The sequence below is a fragment of the Balaenoptera acutorostrata genome, chromosome 15 (assembly GCF_949987535.1).
Source record: "Balaenoptera acutorostrata chromosome 15, mBalAcu1.1, whole genome shotgun sequence".
Lineage (NCBI taxonomy): Eukaryota > Metazoa > Chordata > Mammalia > Artiodactyla > Balaenopteridae > Balaenoptera > Balaenoptera acutorostrata.
The window spans coordinates 67,967,908-67,989,231 of NC_080078.1; the positions used below are offsets into that span (position 1 = coordinate 67,967,908).

At 39.9% G+C, this 21,324-nt stretch overlaps 1 protein-coding gene across 1 annotated transcript in view; it reads left to right on the forward strand.

Annotated features, from left to right (window-relative positions):
• Positions 1–469: 469 nt before the first annotated feature.
• CTNNBL1 (catenin beta like 1) overlaps positions 470–21,324 on the forward strand; it is a 164,829-nt gene continuing 143,974 nt past the window's right edge. The window contains exon 1 of the mRNA XM_007193144.2: positions 470–629. Coding sequence (XP_007193206.1) covers positions 600–629 — 30 coding nt within the window. The 5' untranslated portion in view covers positions 470–599. The remainder of the gene's footprint in view (positions 630–21,324) is intronic.

Here is a 21,324-nt window from a genome sequence, read left to right on the forward strand (position 1 = left end):
CCCAATATACCCCAAATATTATTTCAACATGTAATCAATAGAAGTCTTAGAAATCCGATGGGTATTTTATTTACAATTATAGCACATTTTAATTCAGACTAGCCATATTTCAAGCCCTCAGTAGCCACATGTGGTTAGAGGGTATAGTACTGGACAGTGCAGTTCAATGCCTCAGTTTCCTTATCTGCGAATTGAGGATAAAATGAGGGATAAAATTGCCTAGGTCACTGAATGGATTATGAGAGCGCAAGGGAAACACCCTGCACGCCAGAGGCGCGTGATAAACCTTGGTTCCTTTCGTCTTTTCTCTCACCGCACCGCCCTCCATCAAGTCTCCGCCCCCATTCCCCGCCCCCTTCAGGCTCCGGGAGGCAGTAGTACTGTCAAATGCAGCGCGCTTTACGGTAGTGCGGCCGTAAAGCCACACTTTTACCGCAGTGTAGCCGGCTCGCGCGACGCGCGCACTTTTACCTCATTGGCTCTGCGGCCCCTGCTCAAGGCGCTTTACAGCAGTGTGGCTGGAGCCGCCTATGTGGGGACCGCGGTTTGGTCGTGAGTGGAGTGAGTCAGAGTAGCCGGTGTTGACTGAACCTGGAACCATGGACGTTGGCGAACTTCTGAGCTACCAGGTATGAGGGACGAGGAGGGCTGGGGGGACCGTCCTCTCACCCGGGCAGGAGTCGCAGGACCAGAGTCCCTTCTCACTTTCTCCCACCTCAGCCCCGGGTCCCTTCACGTCTCCTGTCACCCGGGTCTTAGCATCTTATTTCACGTAACTCCCTCGAATTTATCCTGGGCTCTTTCAGTTTATTCCTTCCCAAGGCCCGGGCCCCTTCTTCTCAACTTCAGGCTGGGCTCCTTCTCACCCTGCCCTGGGGCCTGGCTCCCTTCAACTATTCTGAAGGCCCCAGACTATCTTCACAACCATCCCTCTTAAACTCTCTTCTCCAGTCATTGAGTTGGTGGTCGTGGTGGGAGAGCACTGGCCCTTCTTGCATTTGAGCCCCAGCTTCTCTACGGACCGGCTCTGTGGCTTTGGGACAAGTCCTGTCGCCCTCTTCGAGCCTAGCTTTTGTATGTATAAAGTGGAGACAGTAATAGCTATCTATTAGGTTTGTTTCAGGACTGTATCAACCAATGGATGTGAAAGCTGATTTTAAAGTGTAGAAAGCTGGACCCATGTTAATCGCAGTTGTTGACAGATGTTTGACATTCCAGCATGGGATGGGTACCTCGGAATCTTCTTCTTGTCCCACTTGCTTGGAGTACTTGTGGGGAAACAGTGGCCCAGAGGGTAGAAAGGACTTGTCCAAAGTCACTCAACAAGTAAGAGCTGGGATTAGAGATGAGATCTTTTGGCTCCCAGGTGAACGTTTTCCCCCCACTTTTGACTTCCTAAATGTCCAGTATGGTAGCCACTAGCCACATATGGCTATCGAACACTTGAAATGGGACTAGTCTGAATTGAGAAGTACTCTAAGTGTCAAATCACACTGGAATTTGAAGAATCAGTATTAAAAAAGTAAAATTTTTATATTGATTACATGATCATGTTGATTACTTTGATTATTGATCATACTGATTAATCATATATTTCACCCATTACCCATATATTAATCATATATGGGTAATGGGTGAAATAAAATATATTCAAAATAAGTTTTACCTATTTCTGTTGACTTTTTAATGTAGCTAGTGGCCTTTTTGTGTCACTACTAAAATTACATGTATAGCAGGCCTTACATTTCCATTGGACAGCTCTGCAGTAGAGAATAGGAGATTAAGAGCCATGAGTCTGAAGCCCTATGGCTTGGAATCTCTGTTTTGCTGCCAACTGGCTGCTGTAACCTTGAGCAGAATACTTACCCTCTCTATGCCTCAGTATCCTCATCTTGTAAATGGGGGCAATGAAAGTAGCTATCATATAAGTCTGTTTCGAAGCTGCTGTGAAATGTAAACTGTTTAGCCCAATGCTTGTCAAAGAGTAAATGTTTGAAAAACGTTAGCAATTATATTCATGCAGTTCCCTCAGCCGGTATACATAGAACTGACCTTGGAAACTAGACATCATGGGAAAGAACTTGTAAGCAATGGGAGGTATATAGCCAGGTGATTTCCTTTTTAAGACAGTAATAGGATGTGAAAGAAGAAAGGAAATAGGAGCGTTGTTGAATGAGTGGTTATATGCCTGTTTGGCCTACATATGAGCCCATTGACTCATAGAATATTAAAGCTAGAAGAGATTCATTCATTTGCTCAACAAATACCTGTTGAATATGTACTGCATCTACTGAGCATACAACATTGAACAAAACAGACAAGGTTCTTGCTTTTGTGGAGCTTATAATCTGGTGGGGAAGTAACAAGATAAGAAAGTAAACAAATGAGAAATTCAGATCGTGATAAGTGCTTTGAAGGATACACAGGGTATACTACAGAGCTGTGCTGTTTGGTGTGGTAGCCACTGGTCACATGTTACTCTTGAACGCTTGAAAGGTGGCTAGTTAGAATTGAGATCTGCTACACCTGTAAAACACACACTGGATTTTCAAGATTTAGTATGAAAAAAGTGACTGTAAAATATATTAACTTTTATATTGATTCCATGCTGAAATGATAATACTTAGGATATGTTGGCTTAAAGAAAATTATAAAAATTAATATCATCTTCTTAAAAACTTTTAAAATGTGGCTACTAGAAAATTTAAAGTTACATATGTGGCTTATTTGTGGCTCTCAATATATTTTTATTGGACAGAGCTGCTAAAGAAAATAACCACTGGGAGCAAGAGACAGGACCTATTATTTTAGATAATATGGTCTAGGAAGGACTTTGAGGAATGGACATTAAAGGACCGATGGTTGAGAAGGAACCAATCATGAAAAACGCAGAATAATCAAGGCAGAGGGAATGAATAGCAAGTACATAGGCTGTGAGGTATTAAAATAGAAGCTGGTGCAGCCTGTCAGAGGATCAGGAAGAGGACTAATGTAGCTGGAACTTGGTGAATGAGCAGGGGAATGATAAGTGATAAGGTTGGAGATGTAGGCAGATGACAGCCTATGTAGGCCTTCCTGTGGGCCATGATACGGAATTTGAATTTTATTTTGAGAAATCTTATAGATAACCTCATTCAGCCCACATATTTATAAATGAAAAGTGAACTCCATTTTGGTAAGGGACTTCCCTGAGGTTGTGGGCCAAGGTAGTGACAAGAGTTGAAACCAGAATCCTGATCTTATTTCCAGCTCTGTTCATTCCCCACGTGCACTACTCATGCACTTTTCTTTCTGTAAGATCAGTGTCCACTTTTCCTGTTCCTAAAAGATGGTACAGTCTAGAATCTAGTCCATAATAAATGCTCCCATCCTCTTGTGGAAAGTCATGAGGATTACCTGAGTTAATGGATGCAAAAGCTCTTTGAAAACTAACTTCTTATAGACATGAAAGATGTATTGCATGCCTGCATCATTTCTCTAAATCCTTATAACAACCCTATGAAGAAGGTACTGTTTTAAATCCCTGTTGTACAGATGGGGGAACTGAGGTACAAAAAAGTGCCTGCCTCAGAGTTGGAGTTCCTAACCACTGTGCTGTGCTGAACTAAAGTGCTTTCAGATATGTTCTTACATTAATTCTCAGCATGCCCTTTGAGGTAGGTGGCATGCCTATTTTATAAAAGGAAACTCGAGCTAGAGAGGTCAGTTACCGGCCCAAGATCAAACAGCCAGTAAGGAGCAGAGCCAGAACTGGAACCAACCGAATACCCAAATCTAGTTTTCCAATTTTAAAAACTTTTAAAGTTGAAGTATGGTACATGTATAGAAGAATGCATAAATCTTAAGTGCTTTTGATTATACTTGTCATTTACAAATTAGACTCAATATGACCACTAAAGTTCATTTCTCAGGGACAAAGTGGTCTGATTTGAACATCCCCACCCCCAGAGTTTGATTCAGTAAGTCTCCCATGGGACCTTAGAATTTGCATTTCTTACAAGATTCCAGGTGATGCTTAAGCTGCTGGTCCAGGGACCACACTTTGAGACCCACCCCTGGTCTACATTCCTCTTAAAATCTTCTCTGAGACATTCACCTCCCTTCTCATGGCCATTAGTTCGCAGTATTTTGAGCTTAAGTTATACTTTACCCCTGCCATCTCAGATATTGAGAGCAAATCACTTAATCTTTCTGGGCCTCAGTTTCCTTATATGCCTAATGAGGGGATTGGGTAAGTTTCTCTGAGGTCCTTCTAGCTTTAAAATTCTGTGATACTGATTATTTAGGCGAAGAGCTCCAGAGATTTCAAGGGATAAGAAAAGCTTGATGTAGAAGAATGAATTGGGGCTGAAAATCTGGGAGATTTGAGTTTTAATCCTACCTTTATCATTACTTATCTGGGTGATTCAGGATAAGTCACTTCCCTTCTCTGTACATCATTTTTTTAATCACTGTAAAATGAGGAGATTGAGCTATATGACTTCTGGTTCTTTCTTTTCCTAAAATTCAGAGACTAAGGTAAATAAAGAAAATATGTAATGCCAAAAATGTTTATTAAAAGTATTTGACGTTTTTTTGGATGCCTACTAAATTTCACTTTTGGGGCAACTTGGTGGGAAGATTCCAATTTTCTGCTGAGATTGGTTCTTCTATTAATAGAGTTAGGCAGCAAGTGCCTCAGTATATGCCTTATATCCTTGACATATGTTAACTATTCATTTGAAAAGACAGGAGAATTACAATGTGGACAGGTGGTAGTGGAAAAAGTCTTAAAGAGGAAACCAGTTATGTTCCCAATATGGAAATGTACTTTTTTGATGCCTTCAGGCTTAGACATCTCATCAAGAAGTGTGCCCAGCAGTTCCTTGGCTGAGAAGTTTCTGCTGCATAGGCACGTATATGAACTCCAGGGCATTCTCATTAATACTGATTCCACAGATGTCTGGGAAAAGTTCTTGCCTTTGAAGTTTTGCAATAAAGAATTCACATTTAGTGCAGTTTGGCTCATTGGGAATGACTTATTTTGTGACATGAGAAGTATTCTCTTTGAGGCAGATTGGGGTCAGGGACCCTTGGTTTTGGCAATATTGCAGACACCCACTCCTCTTGTCACCTATCAGTCAGTAATATAGCATTTCCTTGGATTGCAGGGGTTTATTGGAATCTATAATCTTTCTCCTTTTCCCTTCTTATTTCTTTCTTTTGAAGTAAAAAATTTTACTGACAATAATCTGACAGGAATAGTATTAAAGTATTCAAGAAAAGGGAAACTACTACCCTAATCCAATAAAATATTTTTATATTCCCACAGTCCTTACGTATTTTGCATGGCTATAACCATTGTATATATATGGTTTTGTGTTCTGTGCTTTAATTTAACATTGCCAGAAATATTTTGTGTTTCTACATAGTCTTCATGTTGTTTTTAATGTTTACATACTTTTTGCTCAAGTGATAGACCAACCATTTTTCCCTAAATTGCTCCTCTATAATCAAGTACTTAGGTGGTTTCCAGGTTTTGTTCTTGGAGATAATATTGCAGTGAACTTCTTTATTCATGTGGCATTTTCCCCCTCACATCTGTTGTTAGTAATTATCATGTGCCATCATCTCCTGTGCGAAGTATTGCATGGGCTAAAATTATTAAGATATGGTCTTGGACCTTAAAGAATTCATAGTTAAGGAGCGAGACAGACCTTTCAACAACTAACTGTGTGAATAAAGTATTATGGGAGCACAATGGAAGGAACAATTGGATGTGCCTGGAGAGGGGATGTATTGCTGGGAATGGATTTGGTTTGGTCATTGAGGAAAAGGAGATGACATTGGAATCTCAGCCCTGATGAATGAATAGAAATTCTGTGGGTACTGAAGGAGGCTGAGGAGAGTCATTCTTCACTAGGATTAGTGACAGCAAAAGCATGGTAGTGAAATGTTCAGAGCATTGAGTGAATGGAGGGGAGTGGCAGGAGATGATGGGGTTGCCTCAGCTGCAGGTATGTCAAGCAATACACAGTGCTCATGTGGAAGTAATCCTTTAGCAGTTTACAGTGCTAACAGTAGTGTGTGTTCCAATTCTACTGCAATCTCGATACTACTAGTTGTCATAATTTAATTTTTTCTCATTAATATAGTAGGTATATAAAGTGTTTAGTTCATTTTCTTTAATAAGCATTTTTCCCTTGCATGTGTTTATTGTTTGTACTTCTTATTATCTGCTTTTTTTTCGTAGGGTTGTGTTGTAGCTTATAACCGAGCTTTTCTGTTCTGTTTTTTTGTTGATGGTGTGTGTATAAGAAACATTATTGGAAGCCTGGACACTTGTGCTCAAATATATCTTTCATTCTTTGGTAGTCCCATTTTACCTCTAACTCTGAGAATATTGTCATAATCATGATGTCACTTTACAGCATCATGAAATAGGCTCTTTTTGCATGACAGTTTAGACTAGTGCTTTTTGAAGTTACTTATTGTTAGTGGGACTATAAGTAACAAATAAATTGCTATTCTTATTGATATTCCCACTTCAGGGTGTTTTCTGTTTCATCTTCTGAGTAACGTTTTTTCTTAAGTTCACTTACTCCCTTTGTAACCTTATCTTCTCTTTTTCCCGTGATGAGTTCTTTTCATACTTGCAAAATACATTGTATTTATGTGCCCCCTTGCACCCTAGGCAGTGAACTGAGACGCAGGGACCAGCACCTAGAGAGTGTCTCTCTGCTAGTTGATGCCTAGTAAATGATTGTTTAATGATTGAGTGAATGAACCAGTATGTGCCTTCAAATATGCTCTTTTGGAAAGCTTTTGTTCTAATATCTTGTCTGCTTGCTGGCTTGTATCTCTTTGCTTTCATGTTAGACTTCAAGAAAATTTGATTCAAATCCGTTACTTCAGTTACTGAATTGTCCTTCTCTGTGCTGTACAGAGGACCTTGTTGTGTATCTATTTTATATATAGTAGTTTGTATCTGCTAATCCCAAATTTCTGATTTACCCCTTCCCCATCCCCTTTCCCCTTTGGTAACCATAAATTTGTTTTCTATGTCTGTGAGTCTGTTTCTGTTTTGTAAATAAGTTCATTTGTATCATATTTTATATTCTACATATAAGTGATATCATATGGTATTGTCTTTGATTTACTTCACTTAGTATGATAACCTCTAGAGCCTCATTTTTTTTTTTAACATCTTTCTTGGAGTATAATTGCTTTACAATGGTGTGTTAGTTTCTGCTTTATAACAAAGTGAATCAGCTATACATATACATATATCCCCATATCTCCTCCTCTTGCGTCTCCCTCCCATCCTCCCTATCCCACCCCTCTAGGTGGTCACAAAGCACCGAGCTGATCTCCCTGTGCTATGCAGCTGCTTCCCACTAGCTATCTATTTTACATTTGGTAGTGTATATATGTCCATGCCATTCTCTCACTTCGTCCCAGCTTACCCTTCCCCCTCCCTGTGTTCTCAAATCCATTCTCTACGTCTGCATCTTTATTCCTGTCCTGCCCCTAGGTTCTTCAGAACTATTTTTTTTTAAGATTCCATATATATGTGATAGCATATGGTATTTGTTTTTCTCTTTCTGACTTACTTCACTCTGTATGACAGACTCTAGGTCCATCCACTTCACTACAAATAACTCAATTTCATTTCTTTTTATGGCTGAGTAATATTCCATTGTATATATGTGCCACATCTTCTTTATCCATTCATCTGTCGATGGACACTTAGGTTGCTTCCATGTCCTGACTATTGTAAATAGAACTGCAGTGAACATTGTGGTACATGACTCTTTTTGAATTATGGTTTTCTCAGGGTATATGCCCAGTAGTGGGATTGCTGGGTCGTATGGTAGTTGTATTTTTAGTTTTTTAAGGAACCTCCATACTGTTCTCCATAGTGGCTGTATCAATTTACATTCCCACCAACAGTGCAAGAGGGTTCCCTTTTCTCCACACCCTCTCCAGCATTTATTGTTTGTATATTTTTTGATGATGGCCATTCTGACTGGTGTGAGGTGTTACCTCACTGTAGTTTTGATTTGCATTTCTCTAATGATTAGTGACGTTGAGCATCCTTTCATGTGTTTGTTTAGAGCCTCTTCACTAGAATTTTATTCTATAACCTGGTTCCTCATCTTAGAGGAATCATCCATTCTTTTGTCTTTCAGCATATTTATGTAAACTCTTAGCTCACTAGTCCTGATTTAGGTTTCATGTGACTACTGAACTTTCTGACCATATGCTCTGGTATCACATAATTCTCTGCATCTCTCCACCCGCCCCCTTATCACCTACCCCCAATTCTGCCTTTTAGTCAAGGGTGTAGCTGTCCAGCAGACTTGAAAAAAGCCCTGGAGCTAGTTCTCAAAGATGAAGGGGCTTAAAGATGAAAGGCAAGGTTCTTTTCCTCATGGAAAATACAAACTCTTGAGCAGAGGGCTAGCTCTTTTCTCAGGAGTCAAGAGGGTGTTAGGATCTGAAAATGCATAAGTCACAGTTCTTGCTCTCATGGAGCTTACAGTCTAAGGGGGAGCATCCCACAGATTTGAGAATTGATGATCTAGTACACAGTGCCATTGCATGAATAAGATGTGGTGGCATAGAGGCAGGAGCAGCCCTGCCGTTGGGAACTTGGAAGGGCTTTGCAGGGGAGTTGTTGCTTCTTCAGGAGCCTTTTCCCTATCCCTTCTTTTCTATTTCAGTTGCCACCATCTTAGTTTAGACTCTTGGGACTTTGTCAAATAATTAGCCTTCTAGTTTGTCTTCATTTTTTTCTTTGTGGATCTCATATTGGCACGATGAATGTGGGTTTATTTCCTCTGTGTGCCAACAGAACACCCTTCTCTGGTCATAGACTCCAGTCCTACCTATTTCAGCTTCCTTGGAGATAGGTCTTACTGAGATGCCTAATTTTGGAGGTGAATTTGAGGAAGACAGCCATACCTTTCTGCAGTCTCTCACTAGGTGTCACTGTTTAAATTGGGGGTGGTGCATTTATAAGACCCCAATAGAGAAGTTTTCACATGTATAAATGACTACATTGGAGAATGTGGATGGTTCAAGATAGCTTGTCAGCACTGTTGGAGAAAATAATTCAAAATACATGCCCTTCTGAGTGTGCCCATTTTAGACGTCTTTTAATGTTTAGTGTAGTGGATGAACAATAACTCTGGGTCAGGCAGACTGCTGCCTGTGTTTGAATCCCACCTCTGCTACTTGGTAGCTATGTGACCTTGGGTCACTTAATTAACCTCTGTAAGCCTCAGGTCTTCATCTTTAAAATGCAGATTATATAATAGGGTCTGTCTCTGCCCCACCATCTTTTAAAAAATCTCCACTTTACCATCCTTTTTTTAAAGATAACAGGATTAAATGAGACAGTGTGGGTAGCACTAAGTAGTATAGTGCCTGACACATGGTAAGTGCCCAGTACATGCTAGCTGTTAATTTTTATTATTGATATAATTATAAACAACACATATGGTATAGCAAAAGAAAATGTTTTTCTCAAATTTCGCAAAGCTGCCTTAGTATTCCCGAGGTCACTGGTGTCTTGGAGATTAAGGTTTAGAATGCTGTAAAAGGAAATGAGAACAGTTTGTCACGCACACATTCCACAGTATAGAACTGTTCTCAATAGATTAAAGTGTAACCCTATTCTACCACAGTTAGCAGTCATTGATATCAAGGATTATGTCATCAACACAGTAATTCTTTTCCCCAGGTCGCTTTAATATTACTAAGATATCTCAGTTTTCCTCTTTTCTAGTGCCAGGAATCTCATTTACAAATTACTCCTTTCTTTTTCTTTTTTTCCCTTAATGTTCCTGAGGGAAGTGACTGGTTTTGGTCTGAGTCTTGTATAGCTGTAGGGAAAATGGAATTAGGAGAAAGTATAGCAGGAGTACTCTTACCTTCTCCAAGGCCAGCCATTTGATTCTAGTATTTCAGCTGAATAGTTCAAGAACATTTTCTTTTCCACAGAGTTCCAGGAGTGAGTGATCTGAAAGTGTGTTGGCCTAAACTTTGGAACCCCAGCTCCATTGTGGGTTGGTAAACAGAAACTAGATTACCTTCATCCTGAGTTCAGTGAAAGATCTAGTGAGACTACCACAGTGCATTTTCATCTCTTAACTCATTTTAGATTATCAGTTTCCTGTAAGCAGATTGTCTACTTTGGCTCCTTAGACTTCCCTTCAACTACCCAGCAGTGTCCAAAGTCAGTGACTGAACTGAGAAGGACTTGAAGTCAAGCACAGAGTATTATGATGCTTCTCTCTGACTGTGTCTGACTATATTCCAAAGGCAGGTATGATCAATTATTGAACACTTTGGCATTATTCATGTGCTTATTCTGTTAGTATATAAAATTGAGGATTAATTACATTTTTATTTGACCCCCCCCCCTCCAGTTAAGAGCAACTAAGTTTAAAATTACTTTTGGAATCTTTAATAGACTTAACCATTAATAGTACATCAGTTCTCTGCTGGTGTTTTGTATGTTTCTAGGGCATTATGACACACGCTCACCGTCAGGCTGTGAGCCAATCCAGATTTCCAAGGGCTAGTAAACTTCATTCAGATTAGTAATCCATATCGAGCCTTTCATTTTTAAATTATTCAACGCCCACTAAATGCAGGATGTTATACTAGGCATCAGGAATAGAGTGATACACAAGACAGTTGCTGTCCCTTGTCTTTATAGAACTTATACCCAGGGAGGCAAGACAGAAAATATACAAGAAAAACAAATACAAATAAATAAGAACACCTAAACATGCAAACAAATAGTACTAGAGAAACAAAAACAAGATATTTTAAATAGAGATATGAAGGGAAAAATGGGCTGATGTAATTGAATGATTGGGGATCATCAGAAGGTTCCAGAAGGCCTCTCTGAGGAGGTAACATTTAAGCTGAGAATGAATAATGAGAAGGATCCAGCCACATGAAGAGCTGTGGGAATAGCAACGTAATCCAAGGGGAAAACCACTGCAAAAGTCCGAAGGTGGGAGGAAGCTTGTCATGTTTGAGGCAGTATGGCCTAGAGCATGATGAGTGAGGCAGGGACAGAGATAAGGACGGAGAGGTCTGCTGTGGGGAGGATGGGAAGCCCTAAAATGTTTAGATGTTATTGTTGGTACATTGGGAAACCATTAGGGGTTTTAAGCTGTGGACTGACACAGTTTGGTTAAGTTTTAAAAGATCACTGCCTCTGCGGAATGGAGAATAGATTGTAGGGGAGCAATCTGCCCAGCTTAGTCGTTCAAAGGGGATAGAATTCACCTTTGTGCTGCGGAGGGCCGCAGCTGAAGCTGTGCTCTCCCTAGAATAATTGCTTTCCCGCCTAGGTTGTTTTCAGAATCTCCCAGTTCTAAACATTTAATCTGGGTTCTGGCTTAATCAAGAAGCAACACTCTCCTAGTGCCAGGCTTGGCACAGAGAATGTGGGCTTGGTGCCTTTTGTTGAGCACCCTGGCCTGGAGAGAATGAAGAAAGCAGCCTCTGGTGGACCTGAGGACAATGCAGCTGACCCTCAGCACCTGGTAACTTGTAGGAAGCTTTGGAATCCATAAACTTTATGTGCTTCTGCAAAACAGTTGCAGATGGTCTGGACTGATGATTAAATATCACCACTGTTTTGCCCAGATCTGCTGTGGCCATCCTCTCTATGTCTGGTTTTACATTACAGTGGGTAATTAAAGGGGCACAGTCATTTCTGGTTACTTCCAGGACATCTTTTTCAGTTGGCTTGGGGGAAATTTCAGTTTCTGCCAGTTGTATAAGTGACTGCAGTGAGCAGTGCCTGTGAATGGCTACTTTTTGTTTTCAAAATTAAAAAAAAAAAATTAAAAAGAACTCTCTCTAATGAAGGGGAATAATTGCCTGCCTTTTCTGTCTGCTGATTCTCCAGTGGGAGTTCTGCCATCAGACTTGTCAGAGTTAGTTGGTAGGGACTTTTTTTCCTAAGTTAGCACGTAGAGATCCGAACGGGCAGAGATTAACACAAATTAGCAATGGTACAAGCAGAGGAACAGATTTCCTTCTGACCAGAGGTGCCATTGGTGGGCACCACCTAATTTTCTGTGCATCTCTTACCACTGATGACAGGAGGATGACAGGACTTCTCAGCAAATAAAAAGAATTACTTAAGCACCACTTGAGTTGGGCAGTTTTTACAAGACTTGAGAGTTTCAAAGGCCCTCAGTCTGCTTAGCCTGCCAATGTAGTCACTGAATATTATCTCCCTGGCTTCTCACTGGGGGATCCTTACACCTCATTCAGCATAGTGAACTTGGGGAGACAGAAATTCTGATTCTTGTACCTCATTTTTTTCTTTTTCCAAAGATTTCTTCTTCCATCCCCACAGAACTTATAAGGACACAGAAGGCCCAGTGGGGGAAAAAGAGATGGCATTTGCCTTCTGGCTGACATGACTTGTGCTAGTGGTTGGTGGGGATTCCATAATGAAGATTGCAAATCACTTTCCATATTCCTGGAGCCTGTCCCATAATTAGAGGATTAAACATTTTGTTTAAATTAGTAATTTTCCCTCTACCTTTTCTGTGTGGTTCAGACCACCATTAGAGCAAGATGGAGACTGGTTGACAGTCTGATATTGGGCTCCACATTCTAGTTGTGCTGTTGGCAAGAGGTTGAGGAAGTCTTATTTTAATTAAAAAAAGCAATTTTTAGCCATGGTTCATCTTGTGTGAGGCACACAAGGCACTTTGATTGCTGAGTGCAGTGAGCATAGCTTTTTTCAGGAGCATGACACCAAGCCTAACAGGATAATATCAGGAGGTAGGTGTGCAGCTGGGCTTGAAGTATTGCCTCTGCATTAATGGCAGATATGCCTTCAATTGACAGATTATCTTTGTGTTTGCGGGAGAAGGGGTTACTTATAGGTTTAGTATGTTCCTGATTTGCAGTGAATGAAAAACACCTCATAGAGGAGCTTGTAGGAATTGTCATACTTTTAATGAGATAAAAGAATATGTTTTTTCTCCTCCCTATGTCACCAAGCCAAAAGAACAAAATAGAAGGCTGGGAACTACCAGGTATTGAAGCCTACTGAGAGCCAGACATTGTGCTATTTGATTTGATATGTTATTCTGTCTCACCCTAAAGGCAGCCCTGGGAAGTCTGTATTCTTTTTCCCATTGTATAGGTGAGGAAAGTTAGTTCACAGAGGTTTAGTGACTTGCCCAAAGACACCCAAGAAGTAGGTGGTAAAATCTTTTTCCTAGTAGAGGGCTCCAGTGGATGAAGGTAGCTTAAAAAAAGAAACACACTAGAGAGTAGAATGCAGCAGAATGCTACCATCACCCTACCTTGTACTTGCCTCCAGTCTACCATATATATCATTCTTGTCCAGTAGAACACCATGCCTTGGTTATCAAATCCAGGGAAGCAGAACACCATGCATCAGTTACCAATCCCAGGGGAGCACTTCAAACACTGTCCATTGCATCTTGGTATTGGAGTTGCCAAGGAAAACACAACACAGTCAAGCACTGGATGGAACAATGCTTTACTCACATAGAGAAGAGACAGAGCAAGATCAGCTCCAGTAGTGTATGTCAGTCCCTTGTGGCTAGCAGGGCCCTCCCCCTTCCAATGCTGGACAGTTGGCCTATGTGCACCCCTCTTTCTTGCAGCAGCAGCAGGACCCAGACCTGAAAGCTAGTGGCATGACTAAGGGCCATTGACAGACATGCTTAAGCAGAACAAAGGAACACTTGCTGAGCCTGAAACAGGGAAAGATATTCCTATACAAAGTGATAAGCCAGGCACAGGCTGTATGGTCTCCTTATCTCCTGTACGGAAGTATTCCAGGCCCAAGGCCCATTTTTATGTGACTGAGTGGGGTTTGAAATACTGCATGCATGAGACTGCCTTTCCCAACAATTCTGTATTGGAATTACTTGATTACATATCTTTCTTCCCATTGGCCTTTGAGTTCCTCTAGGGCAGTGACCAGCTCAGTACCTGCTGTAAATACTCAATGAATGTCTCTTGACTGAAGAAAGGAAAGAACGAGGGATGAATGAATGAAGCAGTGAATCAGTGATTAGGTGGCTGAATTTGGGTTTCTTCCAGGTATCTTTTTATGTTAACTCTTAGCACCTCCACAGTTGTCTTCTCTTTCTTGTCTCTTACATCTTGATAGAGAGGAGATTAAGCTGTGTTTGTGAATGACAGTGGCCCTAGTCATAGGAGACAGTGGGTTGGGTGAAACTTGTCTTAAATAGCAGTTGATGATCTTGATAAAAGTCCGATTCCAGTACTTTAATAACCCGAGAGTTGACTGGAGTTGTTTTAAAGACCAGAGCTGTCTTTGACTCCAAAACAAGAGATTAATCATTTATTAGCCAGATTTATACCAACTCTACTGTGGGCCATAATTGCTGTTTTCTCTTTACCCAACCTTATAGGCAAAAGATAAAACTAACAAGGTGAGTTTTTATTTCATGTTGGTTATATCTGGCACATGCATTTCCGTTTGATTTTTTTTCTTAAACATTTATTAAGTACTTTTTCTGGGTTAGGCACTTCCTCGCTGTGAGAGCTTTTTCCAAGGATGATCTCAGTGTGTGGTGATTTGACCAAGGTCACACACTGGTAACAACAAAGTTAAGTGTCTGACCACTAAAATCCATTTTCTTCTCCCTGCACCTTGCTCCCTTATAAATGGGACTACTTTACCATCATTTCCTATGTACATTATGTTTTGTACAGGCCTGGGACACACATGGGTTTCTAAAACAGAAAGTGGTAGAGCTGCTAAAAGTACACTTAAGTTTAAGTAGCCTTGGGAAACAGATTAGTAGTAAGCCCAGAAACCAGTTAAGGTGGGGTGATTTCCCAATCACGTGGTTGTAGGTAGTATGGTGTCCTGGTAAGAGCAAGAGCTTTGGGCTTAGATTGACCATTTGAGTCCTGTCTCCACTATTTTCTAGCTCTTTGACCTTAGGCAGTTCGCTAAGCAAGCCACTACCTGAGCCTTGGTTTCCTCACTTGAAGAAACAGGGAATGGTATTACCTACCTGGCAGAGTTGTGTGAGGATTGAAAAGATAATGAAATGTCAAGTTCCAGGTATATAATAAGCACACAGTTAATGGTCATTGTTATAAAGCTTGGATAATCGCTTGGTGAGGAAGCTGTAGGAAGAATTCTTCATGGTTTCTTTAAATCCTGCGATTCTCGACCTCAGTGCCTCCTAAGAAGCTCTTTGTAAGATTTATATCTGACTTTGCCTATTGAGACCCATCCTGGCTTATTTATGCAGCTTTGTTTAAAAGAGGTGGCCGAATTCCCTTGTGTACAGGGTTTTCAGCCAGTGACTCTCTGGTATTTAATATGTTTACCTGAATTCTCAAGTTTCTGAGTAATTGCAGTCTGAGACAAGTGAGTAGGATTGATGTCAGGCTGCTTTAACACAGGTGTTATAAACAAGATTAAGAGGTTGTTGAAAAGATACTGGTGGAGCTCTGGGGCTAGCTTTCTAGAGTCATTCTAAATTGACAGCTAATGGGTAGTTTGCCTTGATGGCTCTCTGGAGTTGGTTGTAACCAACTAGAGATTCACCCACAGAGGAAACATGCTTATGAAAATTCACTTTGCTTTCCTTTATAAAAAAGTAAAGGTATTATAAAATGTAATGATGTCTTTGCATGATGCCAAAAAAAAAAAAAACAGTTGTCTTTGCACTGTTCTAAGGTAATTTTTTTTAAAGGCAGTCAATTCTTAAGTTTTTTTGATGCCAAAAGCCTACCAGGCTTAAAAGAAAACTTTAAAAAGGAAAGAGATGGTTCAAAACAATTATTTTATTCTACTATTTATTTAATTTGTTTCTGTATAAGACACTTATTTAATTATCTTAACCCTTGGTAGAGTTTCTTCCCGCCCAGCGAGGTGTGTGTTTTGGCTTATCTGATCTATTAGATGCTATTGCTAGGAAATTGAGTACCCTAAAATGTTCTTGGAGTGAGCAGTTATTTGAATTCACTTTGAAGTGATTTTTATAGCCTTCCTGAGAGAGTTGTGGTGGAGATAGAGCTTGTAGAGGGAATTCGTAGCTGGGCAAGAGGCTACCCAGGCTACCAAAGAATTCCTTTTGATCATATTCCACATGGCCAGGTGGTCAGGGTGCCCTCTGTTTTCTGGGTGGAGGAGATATTTCTGACTCTAAGAATAATTCATTTACCATCCTTGTCTTTATTGGGAACAGAGGTATTTTGCTAACTCTGGTGGTTTGTAAAGCTTCTAGAAATAGTAAAACCTTTGGGTTGAGGAAAATAAAATGCATCTTAGAAGAAAACAGACATGAAGCCATCTCTTTTCATTGTTTTTGATGGACTCATCAACAGGCATATACAGATGCCATAACACTAGATACTTCATTCAAGCTGAGAGAGATAGGTAAATCGGCACTCCAGGGCTGGAAAGTGTGTTGTAAAATCGTGCTACATTTTCAGACTTTAAAGTATTACCCATAATGTTGAAAAATACTCTTTTTAACAAGATACTCAGGGTACAGTTTCATGTGAGTTCTGTCTTCCTTGAAATAAATGTGGCAGCTATTGTGTAACAGACTTATGTGGATAAGTTTTAAGCTTTAAAAGAAATAATGGTAATAGCTGATGTCCTAGGCTCCAGAGATCAAAACCATGTTGGAACCCTTAAGGAATTAATAAGCAACTGTGAAAGACCTAGCTTTTGTAAATAACTAACATGACTCGTTTCTCACTTATGATCTGGTTCTCACTCATTTAGTCTCAGCGCTCTGAATATTACCCCCCTTCCCATTTCCTCAAAACATCTCCACTTTTTTCTTTCCTGTCTGTCTTCTTGCTAGTATACGCCGCCCCGCCTCCCCGCCACAGTCACTCCTGCTGTTTGAAAGAGGAATGCAGTTTTGAGTCTTGGCAATGACATTAGAGGCAACTTATAGAAAGAGTAGTTAAAGATTTCCTTCCCCACTTTAGTCTTAATGGAATTGTGCATTGCTAGAGGCAGTAGTGCACTGGCTGGAGACGTCTCTGTCATCACGATTACATGTAACAGGTGTGCCATGTAACTTGCAGAGCCATTGTGTGGGTCTCCTGGTTGCTGAAGGCGTACTCCACCTCCCCCAGCCTCTGTGACATACACTTATAAAATATCTAGCCTGTGTGTTAGATATTTAAATAATAAAGTGAATTTCTTGTGTTTGGGCCTTTGGAAATAGTTTAAATAATTTAAAATAGCTTTGCCATATTAATTTGTTATTTAATGTTTAAAGATTCAAAGTGGACTGGTGTTCAAGGTGGGTAACCCCTGGGCTCAGTGTGGGTTCCCCAGATGATCTGGCGGAGGGAGTTTTACCATAATCTCCATATAGACAGATAACAGTAAGCGCTTCTGGTCAGTGAGCTTCCAAACAGGCAAGAAGCAACTACAGAAAAGAGCTTTCCTGGCTAACGGCATGGGCGGAAAAGTGGCAGGAGGGATTTTGGTGTTGGTTGAACGATGATGGCAGCAGGGAGAGGTGATGCAGATTATGCCTTTAGATGATAGTTTCTGAAGTTGTGACTAAGGAAAGCTGACTGGGGGGTTATGTATACTGCTGCTGTAAAAGTGAGAGGTAGATTCCAGACCCAGCTCTGTGGCTTCAGGCTCAAGTCTTGTCACATCCTTGAGTCTTAGTTTATTCATCTGTAAATTATGAGATTGTATGGATACACTTTGTCTGAATCTGAGTTTTACTCTTCTTACCCTCTGAATATCACTTGGTGCCACCATTAGACAATTTACTAAGCTATGTAGCCCAGGGTGGCATAAAATGATTAAATATGTAGATAGAACACATAGAACAGATGAATTCTGCCTGGTTGCAGTAATCTAATGATCCAAGAAATTCTGAGAATATGCATACAGTGTATACATTTGCTAATAGTGAATTATGGTTCCTGGGTAGTTCATTGGTTAGCTGCCCTCTTCCCTTGTCTCTCATTGATTTAGCAGTGTGGGTTAAGTACCTGCTATGAGCAGGGCACTGTGGGGTGCTGAGGTGTTAGCAGTAAGGGTCAGATCTCAGGGCACCTACCCTTGAGGACCTAGCATATGATTTAGTAGAGGAGATGGAGTAGAGGAGATGGAGATTTATTAATGCACGTGTTGTGTGCTGATAATGTGTTGTGTGCTGATATGATACACTGCTGAGGAAGCTCAGAGGTCTTACGGGAGCATTTGGATGACTCCTAGAGAAGGTGGCCTTTGAGCTGGAGTTTAAGGCTGAGTAGGATTTTTCTAGCTGGAACAAAAGGGGAAAGGAAGGTGGTCTGCTCTTCATGGTAGCACTATACGTGCTTACTCCATTCCAAGGCATCATTTGAGTAACTGAAGGTGACTCTTGGGTCCCTCCCTAATTCTTCTCTCATTCCCTTATTGGTTTTTTTCTATGGCAAGGTTTCCAGACCCTGTACTATCCTGCTCATGCAATATTGAGATTGTAATGCCTCTTTTCAAGTGTGGTAGCTACTCAGTGCTACGGGACTGTAGTCGAATTAGATGTTATGCTTCTAATAGTGCACCCTTAATATGCATTAGATTTTTAAAAAATTAAAGTTGGCCATCCTGTTGAAAATGACATTAACTAAAACCATCAGCTGTTTCCTGAATGAATTATTTTTAAGTCATATTTCCTCTGGCAGGGACTTTATATATTTGCTATTTTGAATTTAAACAAGGGACTTTATACTGCTCATACTCTTTTGGTTTAACCTATTATGAATCTACCTCTCTATACTACCATTCACCCACATTTCTCCGTCTGCCCACTTGAGTGACGTTGTGAAAGATCTTGTTGAGATAAAGGTGCTCTGTAGGTATTGTAAACCCTTAACCTTAATCAGCAGTAACAATATCAAGGGACTACAACCAGTTGGGCGTGACTTGTTCTGCATGATTCCCTGCTAGCTTCTAGTGGTCTCCTTTTTCCCCCCCTAAGTATGTGCATAACCATACCATTTTGCCAAGTTTATTTCAGGTCTTTTTTTAAGAAATAAAATATTATAAATACAGTTGAAGTGTCCTGTGTACCCTTCCCTAGTCCCATTTCATTGTGTAGCCGTCCTTATTTCAGTTTCTTTATTACCCTTCTTAGAAGCGATCACTATCCTGAATTTGGTGATTATTATTCCCAGTCATTTTTTTTTTTAATGATTACTGCTTATGTATGCATCCGGTGATCATTGAAATTTTCTTTTTTCTTATTACAAATATGCTCCAGTGAACATTCTTTAAATATGTCCTTGTGCATACGTGTGAGAATTTCTCTAATGTGTATACCTAGGAGTAGAATTGCTGGGATAGCCATAGAATATATGCTTCTTCAGTGTTACTAGGTATCACCAATTAGCTCTGTACTCATTTACTCTTCTATCAGCAAGTTTTAATTTGTTTCTCTATATCCTCACCGACACATGATATTGCCAGATTTTAATTTTTTTATTTTTGCCAACCGGATGATATTTCATGGTTTTTATATGCATTTCCCTGATTTTTAATGAGATTGGGTCCCTTTTTACATGCTTATGGGCTACTCAGTATTTTTTCTTTTGAAATCATAATTGTGATTATATTCCTTGTCAAAAGCTGATTTTAAGTAATTCTAAAAGTCTGTTGTATATATAGGACTTTGCAGTTAGCTGTCATTAAAAGAAATTGAATCCTAGGCTCTTTTTTCTTTAAAGTGCTGTATCTTTATTTTATTTAATCTTATTCTCCCTTATCTTACTAAAGACAATCCTGTGACGTAGCAGAGCAAGGGCAGAGCATTTTTTAAATGCAGTGCTGGTAAGTCAAATGACTTATCTAAGGTCATGTGACTTTTAAGTGATTCACTAGCACCCAGATTTTTATGATTATTGGTCAACTGCTCTTTGCATTGTATACTATGTTGCTTTTTTTAGGTCAGTGCAGTTCTGTTGTTGTTGTTCTTGGTTTGATGTCTAATATTCCCTCCAACACCTAGTAGAGTGATGTTCAGGTTCTGTTAGCTCAGTAAACACTTCCTGAGTGAATGAGTGAATGATCATGGTTCTGATGTAGCTGACAAAACATTCACAATGTCTGTTAAAATGGAGGTGGTTTACCTTACAATGATTTTACAAGTATCTGCCTCTGTTAGGCTTGATAAAGAAACAGAATCAACATTCAGCTTACTGATGCAGCTGTAGAATTAATCAGAGAAAATGTCAAAGTAAATCATGAATGCTAAAGAATAGTTTGTACTTCCAAAAAGGAAATCTACACACCCTTTGGAAACGAGATGGATATATATTCAGGCTTTAACAAGGAGTTAGAATTTTTTTGGTAGGAAAAATTGATTAAGTAGAGTCTTCATGACTAGTGATTTAAATTATAAATCATATTCATGTTACTTGTCAGCCAATCAGATTGCAGATCATAAGTGAGACCTTTGGTAATGTTAATTTTTGATACATTGATTCCCCCTCACCCCCCCACCCCCCACCACCGTGGACATTGGTAAAACCCACATTCTCCAGTAATTACTGTACTCTTAGTACCTGTAATTTTTTAAATTGGGAATTAATAAGTACATGAGGGTTCTGTTTAATATTTGCAATGACTTTGCTTGGAGATTTTGAGGAGTTTTTGGTACCTGGTTTTTCTTCCAGGGAAAAAAAGGTGGCATATTGCCATGATTCTTGCAAAGGCATAATATATAATTATATATGAATATCTGGAATTGCCACTCAGATATTTCTTTTTTTTTATACTTATTTATTGAGCATCTATTTTTTTTAACATCTTTATTGGAGTATAATTGCTTTACAATGGTGTGTTAGTTTCTGCTTTATAACAAAGTGAATCAGTTATACATATACATATATCCCCATATCTCTTCCCTCTTGCGTCTCCCTCCCTCCCTCCCTATCCCACCCCTCTAGGTGGTCACAAAGCACCGAGCTGATCTCCCTGTGCTATGCGGCTGCTTCCCACTAGCTATCTATTTTACACTTGGTAGTGTATATATGTCCATGCCACTCTCTCACTTTGTCCCAGCTTACCCTTCCCCCTCCCCATATCCTCAAGTCCATTCTCTAGTAGGTCTGCGTCTTTATTCCCGTCTTGCCCCTAGGTTCTTCATGACCATTTTTTTCTTTCTTTTTTTTTTTAGATTCCATATATATGTATTAGCATATGGTATTTGTTTTTCTCTTTCTGACTTACTTCACTCTGTATGACAGACTCTGGGTCCATCCACCTCACTACAAATAACTCAATTTCGTTTTTTTATGGCTGAGTAA